The sequence below is a fragment of the Pocillopora verrucosa genome, chromosome 1, assembly GCF_036669915.1.
Source record: "Pocillopora verrucosa isolate sample1 chromosome 1, ASM3666991v2, whole genome shotgun sequence".
Taxonomy (NCBI): domain Eukaryota; kingdom Metazoa; phylum Cnidaria; class Anthozoa; order Scleractinia; family Pocilloporidae; genus Pocillopora; species Pocillopora verrucosa.
Window position 1 is genome coordinate 12,525,908 of NC_089312.1, and position 17,839 is coordinate 12,543,746.

General features: G+C 35.3%; 3 protein-coding genes across 5 annotated transcripts in view; 1 reads left to right on the top strand and 2 right to left on the bottom strand.

Annotated features, from left to right (window-relative positions):
* Window positions 1-3,103, bottom strand: part of LOC131770278 (golgin subfamily B member 1) — a 50,007-nt gene extending 46,904 nt beyond the window's left edge. Inside the window, exons 1-3 of one of the 2 annotated variants that reach the window (XM_059085989.2) lie at window positions 3,013-3,103; window positions 1,794-2,721; window positions 493-690 (exon numbers count right to left, since the gene is read on the bottom strand). In XM_059085989.2, coding sequence (XP_058941972.2) covers window positions 493-690; window positions 1,794-2,504 — 909 coding nt within the window. In that variant the 5' untranslated portion in view covers window positions 2,505-2,721; window positions 3,013-3,103. Of the gene's footprint in view, window positions 1-492; window positions 691-1,793; window positions 2,829-3,012 lie in introns of those variants that run through there. The other variant, XM_059085991.2, reaches the window with a different exon arrangement.
* Window positions 3,104-3,447: 344 nt separating this feature from the next.
* On the top strand, window positions 3,448-8,619 carry LOC131770328 (BCL2/adenovirus E1B 19 kDa protein-interacting protein 3-like). The gene is made up of 7 exons (XM_059086039.2): window positions 3,448-3,612; window positions 3,722-3,857; window positions 4,007-4,067; window positions 4,731-4,810; window positions 5,164-5,247; window positions 5,841-5,918; window positions 6,429-8,619. The coding sequence occupies exons 1-7, from the start codon at window positions 3,561-3,563 to the stop codon at window positions 6,469-6,471; spliced, it is 534 nt and encodes a 177-aa protein (XP_058942022.1). The 5' UTR covers window positions 3,448-3,560; the 3' UTR covers window positions 6,472-8,619.
* Window positions 8,620-9,253: 634 nt separating this feature from the next.
* Window positions 9,254-17,774, bottom strand: LOC131770333 (sideroflexin-2). 2 transcript variants are annotated; one of them, XM_059086045.2, is made up of 11 exons: window positions 17,641-17,774; window positions 16,599-16,802; window positions 16,082-16,249; window positions 15,699-15,797; window positions 14,632-14,707; window positions 14,070-14,155; window positions 13,587-13,714; window positions 13,069-13,118; window positions 11,200-11,249; window positions 10,378-10,425; window positions 9,254-10,092 (listed from the first exon to the last, which is right to left on the bottom strand). In XM_059086045.2, exons 2-11 carry the CDS (start codon window positions 16,766-16,768, stop codon window positions 9,993-9,995), a joined length of 975 nt encoding a protein of 324 aa, XP_058942028.1. In that variant the 5' UTR covers window positions 16,769-16,802; window positions 17,641-17,774; the 3' UTR covers window positions 9,254-9,992. The 2 variants fall into 2 exon arrangements, with proteins under 2 accessions (XP_058942028.1, XP_058942030.1); XM_059086047.2 differs by having other exon boundaries at window positions 16,599-16,797; window positions 17,641-17,769.
* Between the last annotated feature and the right edge of the window lie 65 nt (window positions 17,775-17,839).

The following is a 17,839-nucleotide window of genomic DNA, read 5'->3' on the forward strand; positions in this document are numbered from 1 at the left end:
ATCAATGACACTGTCCAGACTGCAGGAAAACCTCCCTCAATTTCACTCATTGGTAAAATTAATGCACAGGAGTCAAGCATTCCAAGTCAGGTAAAAATAACTGAACCATGTCTGTCTTTTAAAACTTTCAAGACAAAGATAAATGTAAAATTCACTGACAAACATAGAAATTTGATGAAGCTTGCTTAATGATTCTTGAGTATATTGAAGGACAGGCTTGTTGTAAATAACTAACTTGTGCCCAGATTTTTTTATCATACAAAATTTTGATTGTTAACACTTATATTTCATGACACAAAACTGCATGCTGTGCAAGTTGTTAATCAAGAGACAAGGGTCAAATGTTCCAGCTGTACCTGTTAGATCCATTTTCAGAGAAATTTAATCATTTCTTGAACAAAAACTAGTTAATGGGTTTGGGGCCAATAAACAAATACCCTTCAAAAACATAAAAAGGAAAAAGGAAAAAGTAAAGGAACAAGAGATACATACAGGAGTTCCTGGAGGGGTTGCCTGCTCACTTTTCCCACTTGACATCATTCTGTCCCAAGTATCAAATGTTGTGGATTTTTTTAACAAGTCATTTAAGTTGTCCTTTTCCAGTCTAAGTCTCATGGAATACCCAGCTTCTAATCCAAGCTTCTTTTCAAGTTGTTCAATTATGTTAAGCAACTGACGAATTTCTGCCATCTGCAAGATAGTTAATATCTGATGTCAGATTACTTCTTGGATATTTGGTTGTCCAAGTTCTGATGAGTCAATGTCTCATCTGGGGTGCAGTGTCAGTCCATTCCAGCTAACCTTACACTATAACAAATTTATATGTATGTTGTTTTAGCATGATGATGACTCATGTTTGAGCTCTTTGAGTGGAAGCAATGTGTGAATAGCAAGCTAAGATTATATGGCTATTTACCCATTCATGCAACCGGTTATTCATAGCTCCTGGACTAATCAATGACACTTACCATGAATTTATACCCTTGATATGCCCATACAAAACCATATCAAAAGTGCTCAGAAATGGAACACTCCCATTTTCTTTCTTGAAGTTTAGTTTTTTTCTTGGTATATTTACCATTGATACAAAAACACAATACTTACTTACTATTTATGAAATAATCAAAAGACTTTACCCTATGTCTAAAATTAAAAGGAAAATCAAAACAAAACAAAACTGGATAACAGCATCCATGAAATGTACATGTAAAGTGATATCTGTTTTGAAATCGAACACTTCTCTGCTCTCCTTCAAAATGCGTGTAACACAGTTTCATGTATTTGAATTATTGACATGATGGAAAATTATTTGTTGGGAAAAAATATCAAAAAAATCTCTAACCTTTGAAGAAATGAAGATAGCGACTCAGTTAATAGTTTTTACTTAATTCCTGTCAGGTGTGTTTGAATTAGCTCAAAATTCAAATAAATTTAAAACACCTTATCTTTGTCTATTTTAAAAACAGGATTTGAATAATTTATACTCACAATATATCATACAAGCAATTAAAAATCACTTCCTCAAATAAACTCCAAGCTGGATAAAACAGCAACGGGACACAAGCTTGAATTATCTTCACGTGTAAACAAACGATGTCAAGCGGAACATTATCCTTTTAGTCTAGTTAACGAAACAGTTACAAGCGGAACTCACAATCCAAAATATGGGGGTCATTGATGTCTTAAGTGTCGGCATCATTCAGCAAAACAAAGAATTCAAGCCCGGAAATCTCACAATATAAATTTAAAGGGAGGCAAATATAAATATAAATTGAACTTTGGCAATAACTTACCTGCTGTCTGCTCTCTTGCCATGAATTTCTCTTGAATTTATCTAGTTCTGCTTCATGTTCGTGGTGTATTCTTCGAATATCTTCTATTTTTCTTTTATCAGCATCCTGAACAAGCTTAAGTGTTTCTTCCAAGTCACGTTTCTGTCGATAGAGATCTGCAATTTCCTGCTCCATTCTACAGCGTTCCTTTTCAAATTCACGTTTGCTGTCTTCCCGCGTTTCGCCACGAAGTTCATTACGAATCTTCGATTTAAGTTCGTCTTTCTCCTTTGCCCAAGCTTGTTGAGCAGTTCTTAAAATCTCATCCTTTTGTCTTATTATCAGCAATATTTCCTTCTCTTTTTCTTTACGAACTTGTTCTTTCAAAGCCGTTAGCTCATTTACCTTTTCTTTGTGAAGTTTCGACCTTAATTCGGTTTGCATGGCGATCGCTTTTCGCTGTTCTTCGTCTCGTGCTTGTCTGACCTCCAATACCTTGTCTCTTCTCAGATTTTTTACAAGGGTTCTCTCTTGTTCCAATTCCTTGTTAAGTTGAACAATCCTTCGTCGCATTTCATCCATGCTTGACTTTGAAGATGAATTTACCGCAGCAAAACTGTGCTCATTTGTCGTGGCTTGTGGTGTATGCGGTGGCTGCGAACTTGTTCGCCCTACATCAGCCACTTTCTCACCTTCAGGTGCAATATCCTTCCACGATTGACTTTTATTCATTTTCAGTTTGCAGAAATGCTTTCCCCTGGGAATCTGGAGTTACCGTTTCGGTCTCTTCGCACACCATCAAAGAATTTTACTTAAGAGTGTTTAAACACATTCTTGTGGACTGAGTTCACGTCTTTGTGCTTCGTCCTTGCATGACAACAAGTAAACATACAGTTTAGCGTTCACTAGCTTAGACTTACGGCGAAAATGGTATCCAAATCTGCCTGCACTTCGATTGGGGTGCAAATATTCACACTTTAAGGAAAATAAAATGCTTGTAGATGGCATGTAGCATTAATGGATGAATTTACTACTTCAATGCATAGTAACTTTCGTGACGCTTGATGGAGAAGAGGGGGTGAAGGGGTGGGGGGTGCTATTACATGGGAACGCGAAATCCTCTCATCCCTCCCGTGAAAATCCTGTGAAATTGCCATCTCACCTCCTACATGAACCGTCATCATTTTCGATCTCTACTACTCTTCGTTAAATTCTAAGTAATTTCATTAGAAAAGGATACTGATTAACAACGGAATTTCACCAAACTTTTCAAGATACCAAAGAGTTCCCAAAAATTCCTAAGTGCTTATATAACTCAACAATGCTCGAGGAACAAGTATTCTTATTTCTTTTATAAAATGTATCGTGAATTGAGCGCGTTCGTACCGATGACGTAGGCTACGTGCATTATATCTCAACAGTGCGCTCATGTGACGTAAGGTGCGTGCTTTATGGAAATATACAGAACTCGTTCTGACCAATCATGGCGCGCGCATTTCTCTGAACATATCATGTATATTATGTCCTATACTTCACATATAATAATTTCCCATACATGACGTACCCAGGGAAATCTACTTCCGATTGCTGTTGCGCCGGCTTTAGTCATGTGACAATAAATGGGCCTTTTCATTGGCTAATCAAAGAGAATGTAAATATAGACCGAACAGTTTCAGGTTAGCCATCAAAACAAAGGCAGAGTTTAAGGTCGTCTTGGGGAAGATTCCTGTGGCTTTTTCGGTCGTATTTGTTGTTGCATATACAGGTTTATTCTATGAGTTAAAAACTATGGCAAATAATGTCAATGGTGGCAGTCATAGCTCCACTGAGTCTTTGAATGGTAAGGATTCTCAACGTATAATGCGTTTTAACGAACGCAAGTTAGGACTGCGTCATAACATCGACATCATATGTCGGCGTTCCTAATCTTGACTGTCTATATTTTAAAGGCTCTTGGGTAAAGCTCGATGGCTCGTTTAGAAATGGCAATGGAGCTCAGCATTCTCCAGTTATTTCGGAAGATGGGGCGATGGAAGATCTTCTTGCTGAAGCGGTACAGGAACAATTGTCGAAACAAAGCTCAAGGTGCAGGATCTGAATGTTCTACTTTTTACAGAGAGATGGGCATCATCTCATCGGCACATAGTTCGTTTGACGTAGAGGTTGTTAACCTTAAGCATGTTTGCCTTAGGCAAGGTTATGATAACTGTTATTTTTTTACTCAACTTTTTTAGTGGCGAAAAAAGCCCGTCTGGTTCACCAAGGGAGCAATGTCCTCAAGGGAACCTACGGACGGTACGTGGAATTGTTGTCGTCTCATGCATGTTTGTACGATATTACTGATCTTCAGCTCATTCACATATTGATTTTGAGCTTGCGATCATCGTTACAAAACCACTTTTTGTTCTAGGGAAAGATTGACTGAGTTAATTTAAGACGTTTAAAGTGGTATTACTAAACGGGGGTGAATTTGGTTTCAATCGCTATGATTATTTTGGACCTTAGCAATGTAGTCGCGATAAAGATTCACATGAGAGGTCTGTACCATTCCTCACGTTCGTGTCACATAAACATGTACCTGTGTTTAAAATTCTAAACGCGATGTCACTCATTATTTGGATTTACAGGAGAAAAATCACTTTGGACGAAATAAGATATAATTTTGACACAGTATGTAAGGCATTTTTGACAATACCGTCAGATTTTCCGCATTGTAATGAAATAGAAGCTTCGTCAAAAAACCTTTTTTGTATTACGAGGCCATAAAGCAATTGAACCCATATAGACTAATAAGATTGTGATTGCTAGAGGTGTTAGATATTACTGTTTTTATGATGATCACTTTTTTTCTAAGCCTCGATCTTTATTGAAGGACGAATCACATATAAATCCTTGAACTGATGTTATACTAACAGTTAAACAGCCAGTAAAAAACATATTCATGTTAATTGATCATAGGGTGATCCAATCCTTCCACAAGAGCAAAACACAGATTGGATTTGGGAGTGGTCAAGCAGAATTGAAGTGCAACCACAGAAGTAGGTGTCTGTTAGTATAATCAGAGATTGAATTCACAATCCATATGAGGAGTGGTAACTGGTTCTTTGGAAACTTTGACAGATAAGCGGGAAAGTGCAATTCTTGCTTCTTGAGTGCTCATCAAACTTCCAGTGTGTCATACCTCAATATGTGCACAGCAAAAAGCATGGACCAATTCTATTATAACACTTGTGAACTCTTTAAACAATCACATACAAAGCTGATGATAAAAAACTTTAGGAATAAGTGATACCCAAATTGGTGAGTTTCCATGGTACGTAGGATTCATTTCTGACTGTTCCTGTGTCTGTGTTATGCCTGCATAATCTGTTGGTTTGTTTGATTAAATAAGGGAATGGAAGATGCAACATCCCAGATGTAAATCGAAGCCACGTAGGGCAAAATTGAGTATCAGAGGCACTAAAGTCATGAGAAGGTAACAAACCATTTGACTCTTAATTCAGAAAATATGGCTGAGCCACATTAAGTACCTCTGTCATCAGCTGCTGTTTTTAGAGAAAATTGTTATGGTAGTCAAGAATTGGCTTTTTGTAAGAGGGGATATCTAGGAAGACAGAGTAAAAAATGCTTTTTTGGCCTCTTAACCATGCGTTAGTTAATATATACATGCCAACTTAACTATAGACCTAGAAAAATGGGTGTGGTTATTCATTTAGATAAAATACAAAAATGCAGTGGCTTCTCATGCAATAACAGAAGAGACTACAGTATTGTGCAAAAGTAATGCAAACACCTATCGACGAAATTCATTGAAATTCCTAGCTATTCCTATTCCCCCTTATAATTTATTGGGGGATCAAATATCTTTCTACTATAGTGACAGACTGTACATTACTTTTTAAGGCAATAAGTATGTATATTGTTAAACCAAGTTGTTCTTTTGAATAAAATTGTATATTTCTTGACAGACTCTGCTTGGTAGTGGATGACAAATCAATATGAAATTTGTTTATAATGAATTGATTAATTAAGATAAAATATTTCTAGTGTTATGTTTTCTTTCCACAGCGCAGAATTAATGAACATTAATTTCTATGTTGTTGTACCTGCTGTTTTATTATCTCATCTGATTGCATTTGGAATCGGGTAAGGTTATGTTAAGGATATTAAGGTTAGAACAAAGTTGTTGAGAAAAGATCTGAGCCCTTCAAGAGAACATGTTTGAATTTGCGTACTTTGCCTTCGCTATTAAAATACATCATATCAATTATGTTGGAGATTTTTGTATGTAAAATAATAGTAACTTTTTGGCAGATGAGGCTTCCTAGTTTTTCTTAAAATTAAGGAAATTCCATTTCTATAACTAAAGAATTTCCAAATTTCCAGGGAGAGCACACCTTTGGACCACCTTGGGGGGCAAGGCTCCTTAAGCCCTCCATAAAGTATGCCGAAGTGATAACTCCAGATGCCCTCCCTCCCTGTTTCTACTCTTAATGAAGCTCATGCACTCCCCACTCTCCACACCTCACAGTGAAGTTTAATACTATCTACCAGGGGCTTTATGATCTTAATCACTATAGGTAAACAATTGTGGAAAAATTAACAAATATAAAGCAAAAACTTTGCTTGATTTTTTCGGCATGTTTTATTTTTCAGAGTTTATGTGGGACGGCGTATGGTTCAAGTAGATGCCTTATGATGAAGCATCCTATTATTTCTGCAAGAATGTAACATAGTTGGGATCTTAAGCTTGCAACAGTGTGGCATTACTTAATTCAAATTTATAGTCATTGTAGTTTGCTTCTCAGATGCATTCTCACCACCTCTATGGGTTTGAATCTGCACTGTTCTCTAGCCCTTGCTGTAGCCATAATTATTTGGCTGACTTAAATGCAACACTTTGTAATGTGGACAGCTGGAAATTTTGGTGTCATTGTTTCTTAGTGATAGCAACAACTTAAGGGTCAGGTAGCCAATATGTGTGGGTAATAGTAATTGACAATCTATCAACATCAGTTTAAGTGAAAGTGGTTTTCTGATATGATATTCTATCTACCTTGAGAGTTAGTTTGCTCCATGAAAAGTTTTGTTGTTTCCAATGGAGTTAGTGCTCTTCATCAAATGTTCAAGTAATCAAATTTAGGGAGAGGCTATAATTTGATGATTGTTGTCCTTGATCTAAATTTTAATTTTTGTAATTATCTGTTTAACTTTGGATGTTAGAAATAGTTTCATTATATATATATATATAATATAGGTAATGATTTCCTATCAACAGAAAAATCAATAGAAGCAAAGCACTGAATATTTAAATGTAATCAATGATAACTGATGATCATCAACTACAAATAGATGCACAAGATTTTTTTTTTTCATTAACTGATAGTAATTTCCAAACCACTGATATCGTGGGAATTTTTTAACTTTGATTGGGATTGGTCAAACATTTGATTCATGAAGAGTGTGAGCTTGTAGATTTTACATGATTAGGTACCAAGTAACTTGTAGAATGCTAACAGAGGCATGTTTTTCTGGTGTAAGTATAATACTTGTGCCACACATTGCCAACTAATACTAAACAATGAGAAATTCTTCTACTGATTTTAATGATGCAATCACTCATTTTTATGATTACTTGGTACTGATCAATTTCTTGTGATTAGCTAGTAAGAGTGGAATGTGCTTAGCGCGGTATAGATCAGAAAAAGTCAGTTGAAAATAGATTTGTCTGCATGTGTAACAGTGTGTCAAGTTCAGGGCTTAGTGGGGGTCTGTTTCAGTCATAGAAACTGTGTGAGTGACTGCTTCAATAAGATATGTCAGCTAATGACAGCATTAGACTGGAGAAGTGTTAAGCACTGTTGGTAGTGACATCATGTGTAGACATGAATGGGTTCACATGCAATTATTACTTTGAAATACACGTCATTAATTTGTTGTGGGTGTCTTTCATTGCAGGGTTGTGTGTGAGTTAGCAAATGGGTTATAATTTATTTGTTACTTGTAGGACTAAAGTTATGTAATAAAATTGTTAACTTCCAAATTTGCACTTAGTAGTAGTTTAAACTTCTTTTGCAAGTGCTAACAATTTTTTAAAATAATGTTATTATTGGTCATGACTTTTAAAACAGAATAGTAAGTTATTTTGTTTAAGTCATTTCTGTCACCTCATCTATTTTTTTGGGTTGGAAATATACCCTTCTGAAAAGGATAGAAATTCACAACTTTACAGCTGTAACAAGGCTTCTTGCTGCATCAGCATGTAATATATTTGGGTGATGAAACATATTTTAGCAATTATGCACTAGAAGTTTTTAGAGGGTGTTTTAATTTCATCTCTTCTATATTCTGAGGGTTTTATATATTAATTAATGGGCATAACCCTTTGGAAAAAATTTAGCCTTAAGTTATATTTAAACAAATACTGGTCATGCAGGTGTAAACTATCAAAGAATCTCTTGAAAGTCCTTTATAGTTATGAGAATGTATTATTTCCATTTGGATCATGCTCCATAAGTTGTAAAAGGAAAATATTCTGTTATTTCGATTTGGATCACACTTTGTATGAACCTGCAAGACAGTTAAGTTACAATGTAACAGTTCATTTTACTCATACTAGGTGGTTCTCTGGATTGAATTCTGTTAGTTGGAGTGTGCTTTCTTGAATTCTGTTAGTTAGAGTGTCCTTTCTTGTTAGATAACAGCTTTTGATCTTTCATCTTATTAATTCTTGGGTGAAATACTTTCAGTGGTAATCTCTTTCTTGTCCCTAGAGAATCATGTAAATTAGCACTTGACTAGGCTTTATGTAACTCTTACACAATAAATATGGAGTGTTTTGTTAAAATGGTGTGATGTTTCTTGTAGGTATTTTTGACTCAGTAGACATAAATAATACAGGCAAGTTATTCAGTCCTTTAAAAGCATGGAGACTATTTAGTCTTAGAAAGTGCCAAGTTTTTAAAAATCAAATTTCAGCTATCACCTGGTTTATTCAGAAGGGGGTTGATAGAGGTGGGGGTTGGGGTTATCTCTTTAAATAGACTTGAGTGTCAAGTAGATCAGGTCTGATTCTATAACCATCATGTTATTCTAGCCTGAAAATACATTTCAATCCTAGTACTGTAAAGGGAAACTTCGAGAGAAAACTAGCCAAGTAGGATGTAAAGTTTACATAGTAAAGAAACGTATAACTGCTGACAAACATCCAGCCACTGGATGTATGAGAGGACTGAGTATTTCTTCTCTTCCTTGATAAAATGCCAGTGTGCTATGTCCTCTCATCATTTTGACACCTTTGTCAAAGGTACAGTATCCCACATTAGAGCAAAGAGAGGGTTTGGGAGAGTACTATCCGATGACACATCTTTCCTTAGCTCTGGATATGGCTTTAAAAATCAGGTGTTTTTGGCCACTGGGTAATTATGCACTCCAACACCACTTCTCTCAGCACTCAAGCAAGTACAAGAAAATGGGACAAATCCATTTCCTACAGTTTATTCCCACACAATGAAACACCATTTGTAGTCATCATGTTGGTCAAAAATCATATAATTCATGAAACATGCCAAAATTATTTGAAGAAAAGAACTTAGAAGGTTGCATGGTTTGATGGTAAGTAAAAATAATTAAATGAAGAAGCTATTCTAGATACATAGATTTTTAAATAGTGGGCTGATAAGAATGAAATTGTTGTCATAAGTCTCTGCCAAAAACTGAAAACTTTGACCCCTCATAGTGACTGGCATCTAATTTCTCCTTACATTATAACCCCTGAATCATACATTAATGTCACAAGAAAAAAGGGAAGGATCACCAACTAAAGAAGCTCTTGACTTTTAATCTAATTCTCCTTATTAGTACCTCATCAAATGTATGGAGAACTGAATGGAGAATGTGTATACTGATGTTAGGATGTAAAGGGTTTAAATGGGTGTTAATTAGGCAAATCTACTTCATATAAAAATACAATTACATTGACCCACCACTCACTTTTGCCACCAGACCCTATCATTTTGTTACAGCTTTGACAACACAATAGCAGCCCCACCATAATGTAATTTGCCACTTAAAGAAATTGTTAGTGCCAGTCATTTTGCCAGAAATAACAAGATATTTGAATGACCCTAAGAACTATAAGTTGGACTAGTGTTTATTTATTAATAATTGCATTGGAATAACATTTCTTATTTTAGGCAGCTCTAGGAAAACATTGAAAAATTAAAGTCCCTTGTTGAAGAAGACTGTTTTTATAGCTGGTCCTTCACGCTTCCTTATCACCTCCTGCAACTCCACTTCTAGTTTTTCTACTGGCATGGAACTAAGACAAGAATTAAAGAGAATTTGAAAATTAAAGATAATTTACAAGAATAGACCACATAAAATACAAGTGCACCAGTATTCTATATGATAAAAGAGGAAAACCTCACATAAACATACCATAAAAATGGCATGCTTTCCACATACACCATTAATACCTGACTGACAATAGTTCTACAGTACATCAAATTAGACTTTCTTAACACCTCTATTTCCAGTGTGATGTTAAACATTAGTGTGGACCTAACAATTACATGTGGCTATGATGTCATGTTTGTATACTTACCACCTCTGTGGGAATAGTGAACAGGCAGCTGGTACCATGAAACACAAACTGAAAAATGTAGAACCATGAATTTAATTAATCCATTAAAAGTGAATTAAAGAAAAGGTTTGCATTGAATAATCCAGGGTGGTACTGTAAAGACTGTGGTACAGTGATTAAGCAGCTAAGAAACACACCTAACAGATTCTTTTCACTTCTTAAGACTTATTGAAATCTCTTTTTTGTATACTTTTTTCAATACTTTTACTCAACTTCCAAACTTTTCTCAAGAATTCAAGTTTCTGTAAGAACCCAATAACTCCATGTGAAACATGAAAATCCTAGAAAAAGAAATAAGCATGGATTCTAACTACATTCTGATGAAAAGAGCCAATGTTTTCCAATGTGTTCCATTCTTCAGTTATGCTATTTCAATGTCATGATTTGCCCATTGGCTTTTCACACTTGTAAATATTGAGATTACTAGCAATCTGTTTTTTTCTCAGTTTTGACAGAGAGAGCTTTTGGTGAGATGAGATTAATTTATGATAAAAGCCTAGAAAGGTGAGGTGTGACCCAACAAGACTTAAAATAAACTGCAGAATCTCCTGTATTCCTCTTCTGCATCTGTCATAACATTAATTAACTTTGTAAAATCATTGCTGTGATAAGCTCATGGGGCACTGATTAGAAAATTCTTTGTGACCCATCCAAAAGAAAGCTTTGTCTGAAATAATTTAGTAGTGAAAACAGTTTTGAAGTGTACTACTGAGTTAAAAAATAAATCACAGTATCACTTCAGATTAGAAACAATCTGAAATGATCTATAGAAAGATTGATCACCTCACACCACACAGCAACATCTGAATAGGACCATGCATAGGCTTGATACGCTGTTAAACAAGAAAAATTCAGAACAGAAAGCTAAAATGAAACTCAAATTTTTATCAGCACTTATGAACAGATAAATAGGAGCAGGCTCTGTCAACAGAACACAATGCTCCAGAAACCATATGTTAAATTTTCATTTCCACTCCCTTAAGAAAATTAATAGTATAATTATTAATAATAATTACCTTCTTACCATGTTACCCATTTGTAAATTGTCTACAAGTGTGCTTATAATTCAACGTTCAATGTTGATATTCTGAAAAAACTCAGTAACCTAGCCACACATGCAAACCACTATGCAGTTCACAGACACATGCTCACATGCTCTCCATTGATTACAGCAAAAAATAGTCAATATTTGAGTTCTGAATGTCTTTCGTATAGCTTCTGAGTGCCCAAGCAGGTCACCAAGAGATTGAAAGAGGATCAAGTGAGACTTTTTTAAGTAACAGGCAAGAGGCCAGGGCCCTGTTGTTCATAACTGGGTTAAGATAACCCAGGGTTAGTGTTAAATCTGATTTCAGATCTGATAGCTTTAAAAGAAACTTCATACACTGTCAGTGTCATCATTCTTTTCTACTTTCAAATGATGTACAAGTCATAAAAAAACAAACAAACAAACAAACTGGTGTATACTTCTCTTTAGAGCAAAGTATTGGAATGTTGATAAGGCATTGTGGTTTGATGGTGATAGTTTTACCTTCTAAGAAAAATCCCAAATTCCCATAGAAGGGGCAATTCTGTAAGAGGAAGCAATGATTGAATGCTATTGCCAAAAAAAAAAAAGAGGAACCTCCTAGCCTAAAGAACATGGCTAATGAGCAAGTTGTAATGGGGAGCTAAACAAAGAAAACCTAGAAATCTGGAACGCTACTGTAAATTAGCTTGCAATAAACCAAACTAGAAGATAATATGGATATACAAGACTCTCTATCCATCTCTATTTCATACTAGACACTAAAACCTTAGACTGTGGAGTCAAGCAAAAAAAATTAATAGCAGAGAGAAAATTAGCAGCAATCTGGGAGAGAGTTACAAAGGATGGGCAAGGGGAAAAGATTTCCTCCCTTTACTTTTAATAATAATAATAATAATAATGACTTTTTTGGATAACACAATTACTGGTAGAACCAGTAGTTCTCATTGTGGTCCACTAAAACTTCAAATTCAAATAGCAAAAATACGAAGTAAAAATACAGTTAAAAATTAAAAATTAATTAAAAGTTTCTGCTTATAGTAAAATTGTCAACTCTGGAGTTCCGATCTATATATTTCTTATATAGTTGATTTTTAAATTTACAAAGGGAAGTGAGACCCCTAGTGGCACTGTCTAGGTTGTTCCATAATCTAGTGCCACTTGCAAGGAATGAACATTTGCCGGTCATAGTGCTAAAGAAAGGTGTGGATAAGTCCATATTAGTTAACACCTGAGTTGTGTAACGATGTCTCTTTTTAACATAACGAATATAATGATTAAAGTAATCAGGACATTTCTCATGGATAATGTTATGCATAATACACAATTTCCTTTGCTCTATTATGTCACTAAATTAAATGGGAATCCAACCTAATCTCTTAAAAAGGCCGACTGATCTTTCAGTGCCTGCATTTAAAATTACTCTGGCACAACGTTTTTGAATTATGAGGAGCCTTTGTAAATTATCAATCTCCTGCCCTCAAATTGTATCCTTGATGAATTGTCAGAGTTTATTCAGCACCAGATTAAGTCAAGGTTCCTTAGCAACCAGGTATTAAATAGCAATCTTATAATCATTGGAGACATTGATAACTTCAATGGAGTTAAAAAATTAATTCACAAACCTGCATAAAGTGGTATTTTTCAATTTTTTCCATCAGCACTGGTATAATAACTTAATAATTAAAATATACATGTAAAAAAAGAAACAGAAAAAACAAGTGGTGAGTAATATTACTTGATATTTAAAATTAGTTTCTGGTTAAGATGGTTCAGAAGTGCGTTTATCTGTAATAGCTTGTTGAGCATTACATTGATCACATGTGGCAGAATATCTCAAAAAATATTTTCTGTGCAGAAATTTATGCCACACATCAAGAACAAAGGTATACAGTATTGTTCTATTTATCCAGAAACTTTCAACAAATTTCCAGGCTCTATAGGGCTTTTTTGAGGAAATTAGGCTCAATGAGAAATTTCTCATCATTTCATTCCAGCATATATGAGACTCTGAGAAAACTTACAAGCTCAAGGTTGAAGGGTATATATGGGCTTACCCTTTAACTGACATAGAGATTCTCCTGAATAAAATCATAAATCAATGTTTGTCACATTGACTGTAAATAACACAAATGAAACTCACTCATTCCAGGTGCAGCCATTGTAATTCTGGAGATGACAACTTGTGTTATTCCTTTCACAGCAGCCTTCTTTGACTTTCCTATTGGGTTGTTGTTTTCATCAAATACTAAAATACCATCTAAAATTTCTCTGCAAATAAAATTGAGATATGATGGAGCAGAAAATTTGGACATTCTGGCACACTGACATTGTGTAATACAATTACTTATCAATCTATCAATCAAAATAACACTATTGTTTTTTTCTAATTGAACTACACTGAAAATATGGAATGTCCCTTATTAATGAAAACCTGCAACTGCAAGTTGTACGAAGAGTGGACCAGATGTTTCTACAGCACAGCCACAAACCTACCCTGGAGATTTGAGCATTTGAGTTTCATATTTGACAGGCTGGCACCATCCTCAAGATAACTTTTCACCATGGTATATATTAGCTATTAACTGTTTTAAAGACTTCCTTGCATGATTTGGTTGTTGCTTACCTTTGCCTTGTTAGAGGAATGTTTACACAATTGGCAGCAGCAACTGCTGTGAAGGGAACCCATCGGGCAAGGAGAGGAGGGGCTGACTGGATAACAACCAGTATGTATTAGTCAGCAATGACTGAAAATATCATCTAAATATTTACATTTAGTCTCTTTGGTGACCAATAAAGTAATAAGCAGTAACTATACGAGTTTAATGAAAATAGCAATTATGGTGATTTATAAGTGGCAAGCAGGTCAATTATCTACCACAGCAGGAGGCAAAATGGTATTTGGAACAAGTACAGTAAATAGACGGTATCCAGTATGATTTATAGATCTGATTTGTAACTCATGTGATAGGCTACACAACAAACATTATGGAAATGAATAATTATGATAGTCCAGTTTTCTTTTCTTAGTGAACTAGAAGGCTAAAGAAAATACCTGGACTGTTTCTAAAACATATCCAGTCAATCAATAAATTGGTTTCAATCAATCAGTGGTCAAAGCGGTATCATTATAATTTCTCACTAGAATATTGACTTTTAAGTTAAATGTTGCATTTCATTTCCCTTACCTTTACAAGAGAATTGAGTCCTACAGATACAGCCACAGCACTTGATGTTGCTGATACATAGGCAATACCAATCTGTCTTTAAAAGCAGAAAAGCTTTTTAAAGGACTAGTGGACAAGTTTATTAATTCAAATTGATGAATAAAAACCCATCAAACTACGGGTAGAGTTTGTATATTATCTTTACAGCTGTTTGCAAAAAGGTTGTCAGAAAAACAAAAGTGCATGGGACAACCCCAAAAAGTACTGTGGGTAGTTTTCAGGTCTTGTTTCCTTGCATGACCTCAGGGTTTTGGGAAAATTTGAGGAAACATCACCATAAGGAAGAGGCCTGGACACAGCAGTTTTGATAAATTTATTGTGTTCACAAGACTGAGTTTCAAATTATTCTAAACTTGATGAAAACAAAAAGAAGAATGAACTGACCCTAACAATGACAAAAACAACGTAAACTCAACATGAACGAATTTGAAGTGACCTACAGAAAAAATGTTTACAGCGTACTATTCCATTGTTTTGTTCCTCTCCTATTCACATGCATGTAGTTATATATCCCCTATTCATTAATCCCTTTGTCCATATTTACTTGTTCCACATATTAATATTCATTGATTACTGGAAACCCAGATTATCTTTCACAATTTGTCTTATGCACTTTTTTTCTGACAGCCTTTCTGCAAACAGCTTTACATTTAATTATCTCAGACTGTGAGAAACAAATCCAAATAAACTAATCTGAAAGGTACACTATCCAAATAAATTTAAATCACCACAAGGAACAAATGAAAAACAATGAGCCACAGAACCTCAGAATGAAATTTTTAACCTTTTAATTAAACCTTTAGAGTGACCAGCATCAAAATTCCCCTTACAATAATACAGCTGAATTTTTTAATCAAGATTACGAGAGTGAAGGAAATGATTAACACCTTAAGAGGCTTTCAAATTCTCCTTGCCAGGACCAAAGGAAATGTATAGAGAACATGGAGAGTGAATAATACATGTATTGATACTGAGCTTGATAAATACATGTAGGATGTCATTATTTACCAATTAACACATCCACTTACTTTCCTGTGACTGTTGATTTAGCATTCCTATTTGTGTAGTTTACTAAGGCATTGAATGATTGATTGATCCACTGCCAGAACACAACAGCAGGGACAGTCCTGTCAAAAATCATAAATTTCAATAATAATGTAAAAGGACCTAAAACAGTTTTCTTTTTTTTATGTAAAATGTTTCTGCTCAAAAAGTTCTATTGAAGTTTGGACTTGCAGGTAAAGATGAGGGTATGGCAAGAACCTATTCTGAGTATATGGATAGGGCATGGCAAAAGCAGGTTTGTCATTCCAGAGGCTTCTCTTGTGTGATGGAGGGGGGGATAGAGAGGAAATGATGGTGCAGATTTGAATGTGATGGCCTCCTACATGACTAAAAGCATTTTACTGACCTGTACCACTGCAACATGGCCCCTGTTATTGCCATTCCACCAGGTACCTGGAAGGACATACGACCCATGAAATTCATTCGCTCACCAGTATCTGGATGGAATGCAGAGTCCACCAAATGTTTTGCATACCACAGCTCTTCAACAGACACTTTGTTTGTCTTACCTTGTCTGTAAGTTATTTGTAAACATCAAGCATGAGTCAATTAAGTCATACTGGTAATAAATACATGTATGGTAATTTATTTTTTTGTTACTTTTTCTAAAACTAGATTTAAAGGGTCAAAGCAATTAATTTTGAGTTCATAAATAATTTATCCCTCATCTATATATAAAATTTGATGATCAAGTCATATGTTGCCAGTCCCTGGCACAGAAAACATATCTCAATCAAACTGGGTTAGAGGTAAAAAACTGCCAGGTCTTTTGGCTATGCTGTGCAAATACCATTCAAAATTTAACAGTCATTGAAAATAACTCCCTAGATATCTTATTTGCTAAAATTTTGACATACATGTACCTGTAATCTTCCACAGTTTCCTTTGCTTTATCTAGCTGTGAATTGCTATAAAGAGCTTTCCTCCAGTCTGTAATTGCAAAAAAATGCTTGAAACGTCCCCAAAAAGTGGACTGATCCCATCTTGGAGCATCCAAGTTGACTTGCCCTGGTATGGCTAACTCTGCTGTCATCCTTTTGGTTCTCTGAGTGTATGATCAATCTATTCTAAAATGAAAGAAGTTGTTGAAGGACTCAGAAAAAAAACTCATAAAAGTCATAACAAAGAGAGTGCGTATGCAACAATTTCATGTGGCTTTCCTTCTCAAGTTTTGTTTAATTGTTTAACTCCCTGATCAAATTTGTAATTCTCCTTACTGTCAACCATACAATTCTTATGATGTTAGTTCAGAAAATTTAGTACTAGATCAACTAATTATCCCCAAATTAATATTTTTCTTTATTCTCATCACTTATCTGGTTGATACTGTGTTGATTTTGTAAGGAGAACTTCTGTCCTGGTCACTCATGGAAGTTAAAGGGTTAATTTGCCAGAGATAGCCCAAGCAAACCTCCTACTGTTTTTGGTTTGGCCTAATGTTAAACGTACGGATCTCTAGGAAGAAAGCCCACATCCATAACAAACTTATCAGGGGGGGAGGTATTAGAAGGTTCTCCGACTGTCACTGCAGGGCGCAAACGTCTGTTTCCTGCTGGATTGGATGTACCGCGTAAGATTTCTTATAAAAGTACCAGCCCAATTCAAATGACTCGAATAACAATAAGATCGAGAAACATCCAGCTTAATGAACGTTAACTCGCCCGAACTATTTGAGTGTGAGTTACTGTGTAAGCAGACTTATTTGAGACAAATTTGCGAATTTCTGACGACAGTGGACTATGTGATATCGCGAAGATCAGCCAACCAGAATCCTAAGACACAAATGAACAGCTAGAGAGGTAGAACGGACACAGATTTAGCCATGGCATCCTTGCCTGAGATTGTTTCTCAGACAGTTTACAATTTTGTATCTCACATTCTATTGAGAATTAAAAATCAACTCACCACAAAGATCGCTAGATTATCAACTTGGGTGTACGGACATGTGTAAAATAATTCATGATCAAACAGTTATTGTACTAGTTCGGCTCGTTCTGTTTACCTCGTGTCCTATTCACCGCGGGCTCGTTGGGTCGTTGTTGCAATGTGATTTACACCAAGCTCGAGCCCAGGATCATTTTGGCTCTTTGTCAGCGGTATAGTC